The following is a 10,395-nucleotide window of genomic DNA, read 5'->3' as shown; positions in this document are numbered from 1 at the left end:
ACGCCCCTCGGTTAAAAAGGGGGGCCCCCAAAGTCGTCTTCTTGGGGTTTTTAAATAACTCTTTCGTAAAAAATTCAATAACTTTGATTATTGTTACTATATGACAAGTATTATGACTATATTTATGAGCCTTATGATATATTTTTGACATAGGAAACGGTTACGGACATATTATTACGTATAATCTGTTATACCATCAAAATGATCTATATCGTGTATTATGAATATTGTCCGATTACTTTGATTTGACCTACCGTTTGACCTACTCGATTTCATTGAGTACGTATAATGATACGTATGCGTATGGTTTCTCGTTAATGTTGTTCGTGGGCCAGCGCTTTCAATGCTTCCTTTGCGCCGGGCCGAGTTACATTGTGTGTGCACATTCCGCTCACACATTGTTCACCGCGTCCCTCGGTGTGCGGGCGGGATACTGTTCACGTATACATATGTGTACGCGTGTGATGGGTATGGGGATGTTCGCGCGTAGGAATGGCATATGATACGTACGTCGCGCGTCCCGTCTAAGAGGCGGGATACATTTACCGCGTCCTAGCTAGAGAGGGGATACGATATGTATGTATATATACGTATCTGTGTATGTTTATGATTACACGTACGTAATTACGTACGGTACACGTACGTATGTCGATGCGGATTAAGACTCTGCCATTGCACTTACGTACGTACGATTCGGATTATGATTCGGTCGTCATACTTTTGTACCTCGACTCGGATTACGATTTTGTCGACCACACTACGCCCACTCACGATCCGTGTCATGATTATCGCTTCTCTGTCTCACGATTCATATTCGACTCGGGCTATACCCGTGCTTACTATATATATTGCGGTTCGGGCGGTACACTCGTACTTACGATTCGGCTTCGGGTTCGGTGCCGTCGCCCGATATTTGCAGCCTTACGGTTACGTGATTATATTTGTTACATTCTGTTTCATGCTCGATGCATTTTAAAATGCGGCCCCTTCGTTCTTCGGGGGGTCGCGTTACATGCCCGCGGTACGCACGCATCGCGCGATACGCCACCGCCAGTTAGGACCTCGGTTTCTCGTTTGAGTACTCCTTTGTCCGGAGCGTGTATTTTTTTGGTATATATATATATCTTTTGTTATTTACATATTTCGTATATATGATAACTTGGGGTACGGCGGGGCCTGTCCGTCATCGATTCTCGTTATGTACGTTATTTAGGGCACAGTAGACATGTTTGTGGGTTATGGGTTGCTACTTGTTCGGTAGGTATGTACGAGTTGGTGACTCGTCGGCTATGATAACCTCGACGGCTTATGTGTAAGTCCTAAGTATGTTTATACATGTATATATTTTCGTGCGCTTTATTTTTATGTTGATATGAATCCGTGTACATCTAATATGAATTAGCTATTGGTACGCCGAACTCGGTAGGTAAGTACGTACGGGTATCCGGTTAGGATACCGGTCGCGGCCAACGGGGTTAGGTCGTGACACTATGAAGATGAGGATTGGGAATTTTAGCACTTTACGGGTTTGTGGCTATATTAGGCAATGGGTTGAAGATAATGTTCAAAATCATATTGTGAATGAGACAAAATGCTAAAAGCAACGGGAAAGCTCGAGACACTTTATACTTCGAAGATCGTGGCAATAATAAGTTATTCTCTTAAAACAATTGATGAACATTAGATACAAAGAGGGTAGTCCTATTTCGATCATATAAATAATTTTCGTGGTGTCCTTGATCTCGCTATCCGGAATGGGTGTCAAGTTTGATGAAGAAATACGGACTTGGCTTCTTAATACTGCGGACTCTTGGGAAACTCTTCGAGTTTCTTTGACTAATTCTGCTCCGCCGATGGTGTAACTATGGAATATGCTAAGAGTGGTGTTTTGAATGAAGAAATAAAAAGAAGATCTCGAGCATCGTCTTCTTGACTTCACACTCCGATGTTTTGGGTTTTACTAAAGACGAGGGGAAAAGTGGTTTCAGAGGTCAAAATTATAGAGGTAAAAGTAGAAGCAAGTCAAGAACCTCAAAGTACATAAGAATATTATATGTAACTATTTTCACTTGAAATGACATCAAGAAACATTGCTACGAGTTTAGAGAGACCGAAAAAGTAAAAGAGAAGGCGATAATGAAAATCGTGTTCTTTGTTGTTCTTGAAAATGATCTTGTTGCTTATGGTAAAAATGATATCAATCTTGTTTGTGATAAGTCTACCGGTTTGTGGATTCGTGTGCCACTTCTCATGTCACGCCAAAGAAGGAATTATTTTCTTCTTATACTCCAGGTAATTTTGGAATGTTACGAATGGGCAATGATAGTGAGGTTGAGGTATTTGGCATTGGCACAGTTTGCTTGAAAAGTAAGAATGGTTCGAGGTTGGTTCTTAACAATGTCAAGCATGCTCCAGATGTTCGTCTGAATTTAATTTATGTAGGAAAGGTTGATGATGAGGGTTATAATCAAACCGTTGGTGGTGGCCAGTGGAAGCTTCTTAGAGGTTCAATGATTGTGGCTCGAGGTAACAAGATTTCTGTCTTGTACTTATTTCAGGGCTCCATTTATGGTGACTCAGTAAATTTGGTGGAGAATAATACTTCATCAGAGTTATGGTATAGAAGGGTGAGTCATATGAGCGAGAAGGGGATTGGTAATTTGGCTAAGAAGAATTTGCTTTCTGGAGTGAAACAAGCAAAGTTAAAGAGATGTGAAGAGATGTGCTAATTGCTTAGCCGGGAAACAGAAAACAGCTTTTTTTCAGAGTCATTTGCCTTCAAGAAAGCTTGATTTGTTGGAGTTGGTACATTCTGATTTGTGTGGTCCTTTTAAAGTAAGTTCTCGTGGTGGTACACTTTACTTTGTGACTTTTATTGATGTTCATTCTCGCAAACTCTGGGTATTTTCTTTGAAGTCCAAGGATCAAGTACTTGCCCGTGTGTTAAAGACTTTGGAAGGCCTTGGTTGAGAGACGATTACGGGGAAGAAACTAAAATGCATCCGCTCGGATAATGGGGGTGAATACATTAGTCCTTCGATAATTATTATAGGCAAGCAGGTATTCGGCATAAAAATTCCTCCAAAGACTCTTAGTTAAATGGTTTAGCGAGAGAGGATGACATAACTCTAGTTGAGAGGGTTAGACGTTTGCTTTCGGATGCTAAGTTGTGGATGCATTTTTGAAATGGTAAGCACTTATACTGGCCGCTTATGTTATCAATTTATCTCCCTCTTGTTGCTTTAGATGGTGATGGCCCTGATAGAGTTTGGTTTGGTAAGGATGTCTCTTATGCTCATTTGAGATTCTTCGGGTGTGAGGCCTTTGTGCATGTTCCTAAGGAGGAGAGGTCAAAGCTCGAAGTTAAAACTAGGTAGTGTATCTTCATTGGTTATTGTCAAGACGAATTTGGCTATCGTTTCTGTGATCCAGTTGAGAAGAAACTTGTTAGAAGCCGTGATGTTGTGTTATTTGAAGACAACTCAAGATTTTGACAAAGCTGCCAAGGTTGATTCTCACAATGTTGAGAGCTTAGTTGATGTTGATCCAATTCGTAACTATAAAGCTTTCAAGAAAATCTTCAAAATGATGAAGCTCAAGTTGATAATGAAGATAATGATCATGTTCAGAATGACCATCATGATGTTGTTGATGCTCCAGTGGAAGATGATGTAGTTGGCCAGCAACCAGCTACTACTGATGCTCCAGAGAGTTCTCTCAGAGGATCTACTAGAGAGAAAGTACCTTCATCTCGTTATTCTCCTAATGAGTTTGTACTCTTTACTGATGAGAAGGAAGATATGAAGAAAGTTCCTTATGCTTCAGTTGTTGATAGTATGATATATGCAATGATTTGTACAAGACCAGATATTTCTCATGATGATGGTATTGTTAGCCGTTTTCTTTCTAATCTAGGAAGAGAGCATTGGAATCTTTATGAAGTGGATTATATAATATCTTTGTGGCACTTCTAGTATGAGTTTGTGTTTTGGGACAGGGAAGCCTATTCTTTGTGGTTACACTAATTCAAATATGGCCGATGATGTTGATACTTGTAAGTCTGCTTTGGGCTACTTGATTACTTATACAGGCGGAGCTGTGTCTTGGCAATCTAGGTTGCAAAAATGTTTTTCTCTATCTACTACAGAAGCAAAGCTTATTGCAGCCATTGAAGCTTTTGTAAAGAGTTGCTCTGGATGAAGAGATTTATGGAGGAACTTGGCTTTGCTCAAAAGAGGTATGTGCTTCATTACGACGAACAAAAGTGCTATTCATCTTGCAAGAACTCTACATTTCATGGCAAGGCTAAACATATTGATGTGAGATATCATTGGATTAGAGATGTGTTGGATTCTAAGTTGCTTGAACTTGAGAAGATTCACACTGATGATAATGATATATTGACTAAAGCATTTCCAAGAGGGAAGTTTGAAGACTATTGCATAATCGCCGGGATGGCGGTTTCCTCTACATAATCGGGAGGGGGAGAATTATTGGGTTTTTCTTTCCTACGTGGAATTGGATTAATAAAACCCAATTCAATTTGGACCAGGCCACTTTTTCCACTATATATAGGATCAACTTAGGTCTTATTTTCATAACACAAGAGTGAATTCATAGTAGCCATATAGAGAGAAAAATGTTAATTTTCGCACATTGAAAATCGTCTACGTGAAGTCCGCTTCAAATTGCGTACCCGATTCATTAACTGTTGGATCATTCTGAAATTTGAATTGGGGGTTCTAAACATCTGGTTCTTCTATTTCAACAGTGGAGATCGGATTTTGTGATCTGTAGCTCCAGTTTTCGAGTACGAATAGTAGCTCATTTTTGGGGGTGATTACTCTCTTTTCTTCACTAGTTTTGGTGCTATCTTTTATGTGTTGTTGCTCCGTGTTTGGTGTTGATGTTGTATCCATTTGGAGAACATTATTGTAACTCTTGTTGATTATAGTAGAGCTATTGCGGGCCGGAGGTCCCGTGGATGTTTCCTCTTCACCTTGAAGGGATTTTACCATGTAAATTTGGTGTCTCTTGCATTGATTTATTTTTGCTTGCTTTGCTATTTTGTTGTTGGTATAGTTGCTATCCGGATTTCCATTTGTGCTAGTATTTATTGTCTTCTCTTGGTTCAAATAGTGTGGGAAGTTTTGACTTGGGTATTTCTTCCGTTGTTACCTCGTCGTGCAATTTGGTTGTTGCTTGTTTCTTCCCAACAACCTGTCATGAGAATGCAATAGAATGGATATACTTGATTTGTAGATGACAGAAAATAGTCTCTACTGAACCTAATAAGTATGAATATATTCTGCCTTGTGGGCATCTATTAATACACAGAACTCATACAATCCAATTGGCATATACATCAGTCTTTATCTAGCAAGGAGCCGCAAAATTCATCATTTACCAATCTTGCATAGTCTAATCAACATTGAAATCGATCTCCTGGCTAACAATAGGTAAAAAAAACCATTCATAACAAAAAAAGATTAACTTAAAAAGCTACCCATAAAGTTACCAACTTCAACTAAACATTGCCTTTTTCATGCGAATGCCCAGCTGATAGACCTAGCTTGTGATTTAGAACCAAAATTTACAAAAACAAGTTAGACAAGAAAACAAAACTAATAGTAATATGTTTAACCTATCATGCTAAGAAGCAAACATGTTTGTCACTTTTCTATTTTAATTGTAAAACACATCCAGAAATTGTAAAATTGATTCAACTACTATCTTGATTAAGGGCCAAATTTACATAAATAGTCTGGGCCAATGAACTTGTTGAGCCTTGGAACTTCTTCTGTTTGTTGTCTTGCAACAACCAACTGCATAAACTTGAAAATCACACCTTTTAGAGTACGATACCGACTTTAATTGTTCTCCCGAGACTCTGACTCTATCATTCCTACTTATTTAACATTTGTAAGTCATTGACTTGGGATATTGATATGGTATTTCAATAATAACATTAACTCATAAAAAATTATCTCAATAATAATTCAGGTAATTTGGATTAAGTTCTAGGTTATAATAAATAACCAAAGGTTCTACAACGGGCTCCAGTTACTGCAAACTCTGTACTGTAGTGAAAACCCCATAATTGAAATAACATGTGAACTGGAAAATTAAAAATGACATCAACAATAGTGAAAATATTACTATGTGTTTATTGCAAAAGTTCTAGGGATTTTTCATGTCACTCTTCATGTTTATGTACAATATGATTGTACTCAAGCTAAATTCTTATGTTTATTGCCTTAATTCCCAAGCTCAACAGCGTGTTTGTTATGTCTAATATATGCACCACGGGATATAGGAAAAATCATTTTGCACCAACAAACTTTGATTGCACGAACTAGTCCAAGCTTGATATAAGGTTATTCTTCTGAGTAGACTAAGAATTTAAGGTACTAATCTGATACCGTGATACACTACCTGAATAATGAATCATAATTAAATCTCAGAAATTTTTAGTGATTTTGAGTTGTTAATCTTGATTGTTTTTCTAGTTTGCTTCTACCTCATTTCTTCAATAAGATAACTTCATTAAGTGTTGTTTTGGAATAGTCCATACTGAATTAGATAGATTCATATCTGAAAGAGGTTGCCAATAAGTTCTTTCAAAATTGACTAACAAAAGTTGAATAAAGTAAAAGAGCTAGTTTATTTGCCTAATAGAAATTGACTAACAAAAGTTGAATAAAGTAAAAGAGCTAGTTTATTTGCCTAATAGATGAATAATGTTTAGCACATTGTCATCCCAAACCTCTGAGAACACCATATAGAAAACAAAGGAAAAACAAAGCTAACAGAGTATTATGACTCCTTCATATGCTTATCACATGCAGACTTTTCCTACCAAGCATAATGTAAAAGATCTAACTTCTAACTGCAGCAACTTTCATGGCCTTCTGTACTCTACAACAAACCTTAACTTACCTTTACCTCCTTCGGTTTCCATTCCTGCCAGCAACATTATGCTGACCGAAAATTCTGAATAGAAGTCTATCGACTAGCTCATTATATCTTGGGCTAAATAAAAGCAACCAGGTTACTATGCCAAAACACACGGAAGATCCCAAGGCCAAACTTATATATTTCTCGTCAATTGTTTCAGGTTCAGAATGGTTGCTAGGGAATTGTGACGGTCCAGTCGCCTTGGTGTCGCTATACTTCTTTAACGGAAAATCACACAGCCCTGTGTTCCCTTCAAAGGAATTCTCTAAGAACATTTGAAGTTGGTTGCCTCTTGGAATCCTACCAGAAAGTTGAGTAAATGATAGGTTCAAGACAGAAAGAAATGTGAGACTCGCAAGCTCATCTGGAATCCTCCCACGTAAATGGTTAACTGAAAGATCTAAGGATCCAAGCTGACTCAACTTTCCAAGGGCCTTTGGTATTCTTCCTGTCAAAGCATTGTGTGATAAGTTAAGAAGGTAAAGTGAATTGAGATCTCCCAATACCTTTGGTATCTCTCCTTGAAAGTTGTTGCAAGAGAAATCAATGGCAGTAAAAACTTCAAGAATATTCTCAATCTCCATTAGCTGACCTTTGAGAGTTAAAGTCACTCTAACTTGATAGTATATGCCAACCGCTTGGAGTTGAACTTGCAAGTGCTTGGATCCAACTTGATCTGGATTGCTGCTCAGCATCATGCCTTGACAACTTGAGAAATACCGTGTTGGTAGAGATCCGCTGAAATTGTTGGCTGAAAGATCTATAATTTGAAGCTTTGACCAGGTTTCATTATTAGCTATTGGACACCGGAGATTCCCATGGAACCTGTTCGACCTCAAAACTAGGACATACAAATTGGAAAATTTCTTCAACATGCATGGGAACGTATTTCTAATCTTATTATTTCCAATATCCAAGACCTCCAGAAATGCACATCCTTGCAGGGATTTTGGAAACTTCCTTCTAGGATATTGCTGTTGAGGTCCAAAATTCTCAAATTGCAATTCTGCAGAAATGTATCAGGAATGATGCCACTTAGTTTGTTTCTCCCTAAATTCAACACTACCAGACTGTCAGCCTTTTGAAATAGACATGGAGGTATTTTGCTGTTTATGGAGTTATTTGACATGTCAATATATTGAAGGTGATGTATGTTGCATATGGAAGAGGGTATTAATCCCGTTAGTTTATTATTGGCAATTGAAAAGTAACTCAGAGAAGTAGGTAGGATGGGTGGATCGCCATTGATCCTATTGGAATGCAAGTCAATGAGTTATAGGATGGTGGACATGTTGTAAGGTTTTTCCAGAGACCCTAGGAGATTGCAAGAAAGATTTAGATAAACTCTATTTCCTACTCTCCAAACCCAATTGGGTATTTCTCCTTTGATTTTGTTAACTGAAAGGTCTAAGTAGAACATCCTTGACTGGTTTCTAAGGTCTGGAAACTTTTCCAACCGACAAGCCACCAAGGTCAGTACTTCCAACTGGGGAAAGGGAAATGAGGTTGAATTCCTGTCATGTATATCTATTCTCAAGTTGTTGTAAGAAAGGTCGAGGTTGGTTAGCCTAGGAAGTCCCTTTATCGCTTCAGGATTAATGGTCCCATTGAAGGAATTGGAAGAAAGTGAGAGTTTGGAAAGCCTTTTAAGTTTAAAGATAGACATGGATCGATCCATTTAGATGGTTATTGCTCAAATCAAGTGTTTCCAAAATGGAGGAGGATGCATTCGAAAATTCATGGGCTTCTCCGCTTAAATGATTGTTCTGAAAACTAAGGAATTGCAATGATGGGAGGGAAAGGGGAACTGCTAATTGAGTTTTAGCATAAGAAAGTGGACCATTATTATTAGAAATGTCTATGCGATTGAGTGTCTTTGCCTTATGAAAGAGTGGGATTGAGCCAGTAAAGCTGTTGTATGACAAGTCTAGATAAACTAGGTTTGTGAGATTTCCCATTTTTGATGGAATACGTACACTGAAATTGCAACTTCTTATTACAGTGTATCATTGACAAGACTCTCAATTTAGGTAGAGATGAAGATAATGTCGAGCATTACTCACTCCCCTTCAATGATATGTTCATGAAATCAAGGTAAAGTTCTCTAAGATTTGCTAAGTTCCTAACCAGTTCTTTCAGATCTGGGCTCTCAAGCTTTAACCCCAGCTAGAAAGGTGAAGAATCACTAACCGTGTCAATCTAGACAATTCCATTGGAATCTGCCTGTCAAATGTACCTCCTAACAAATACAGGTACGTCAAGTTTGCTATCTTATAAATTTTTGTTGGTATTGGAACACGTCTTTGGAAATTAGAAGCCAGATTGAGCTTCTCAAGATGTTGAATAATGAGTTCAAACATTTCATAGTTTTGATGATTGACATACTCGCTAAGGGACCAGGTCCCTGATGAGATTCCTCGGGCGTTGTACGACAACAATACCGTAAAAGTCGCAGATCGTTCCGACACACGTTGACTCAAAATGGAACAACAATGCATGTCTGCTAAAAGCCAAAGGCCTTTGTAATGTCATTATCCATGGTCACATGCCCCTCACATGCTCTTCTTTTGGTTCCCTATATATATAACATGCTGGCATTGTTTAACCTAGCACTTACAAAGAAAGAATTCTCATTTGTGTGAAGGAAGCAGCCGCCACTGTTTTCTTAGAGCCTTCAAGATCAAGCTTAAATAACTCAGTGACCGCATCCTAGGGCCGAAGATGTCTTAAGTCCTAGGCTGTTTAAGTCTTTGTTCTCAATATTGTAAACCTACACTTCTCTCAAGAAGGGTTTGGTAGGTATTTGCTTTTTACAAGCTTTTCGTTTAAACGCCTAACTAGAGTTAGTTATGGTGAGTTAGGGTTCAACTAGAGTTAGTTGAATCAGTGAAGTCTTAGCTAGAGTTAGTTAAGGACTTAGCTTGTAATAAAGTTATTGTAAGGAGAGGGATTACGAGTTTAATTCCTAGGTTGCAAAGGGCTTGTAATATGAAACATTGCTCGTTTAGTGAAGTTGAAATCCTACTCGGTGGGTATGGTTTTCTATCCCTTGGTTAGGCGAATTTTTCACGTAAATATTATGTGCTTATTTACTTACCGCTTTTCCGTCGTAGGAAGGTACCTCCCGTCCCTTATCCGTTTTGGTGGACTCTTAGTATATATCATTGAAGATCGAACATGAGGCCATTCTTCAGTTTAAGCAACGAGGCCTTTTGATCAGCCAAACATTGGCCATATATTTGAGTAATATAGTTAGAAGCAGTAAGAAGTGCCCCCAGGATAGTGATGAAAGAAAAATGTAGGAGTGATATTTTCATAGTGAGGCAATATTATATTGATGCAATTGAATGGATGATAAGTTTCCTTTATAGGAACGTAATTTTGCTTTATGCCTACATGGGAGGAAGTCGCAAAGAAAATTGTTGGAAAACAAGGAAT

At 38.3% G+C, this 10,395-nt stretch overlaps 1 protein-coding gene across 1 annotated transcript; it reads right to left on the bottom strand.

The window, feature by feature from the left end:
• Positions 1 to 6,941: 6,941 nt before the first annotated feature.
• LOC132042823 (putative receptor like protein 25) lies at positions 6,942 to 9,317 on the bottom strand. Its single transcript, XM_059433339.1, has 2 exons — positions 9,194 to 9,317; positions 6,942 to 7,963 (listed from the first exon to the last, which is right to left on the bottom strand). The coding sequence occupies exons 1-2, from the start codon at positions 9,315 to 9,317 to the stop codon at positions 6,942 to 6,944; spliced, it is 1,146 nt and encodes a 381-aa protein (XP_059289322.1).
• Positions 9,318 to 10,395: the final 1,078 nt, after the last annotated feature.

Source organism: Lycium ferocissimum, unplaced genomic scaffold (assembly GCF_029784015.1).
Source record: "Lycium ferocissimum isolate CSIRO_LF1 unplaced genomic scaffold, AGI_CSIRO_Lferr_CH_V1 ctg18182, whole genome shotgun sequence".
Classification (NCBI taxonomy): Eukaryota; Viridiplantae; Streptophyta; class Magnoliopsida; order Solanales; family Solanaceae; genus Lycium; species Lycium ferocissimum.
Note: the sequence above shows the minus strand (reverse complement) of the source record. Positions and strands in the feature narration are given on the sequence as shown.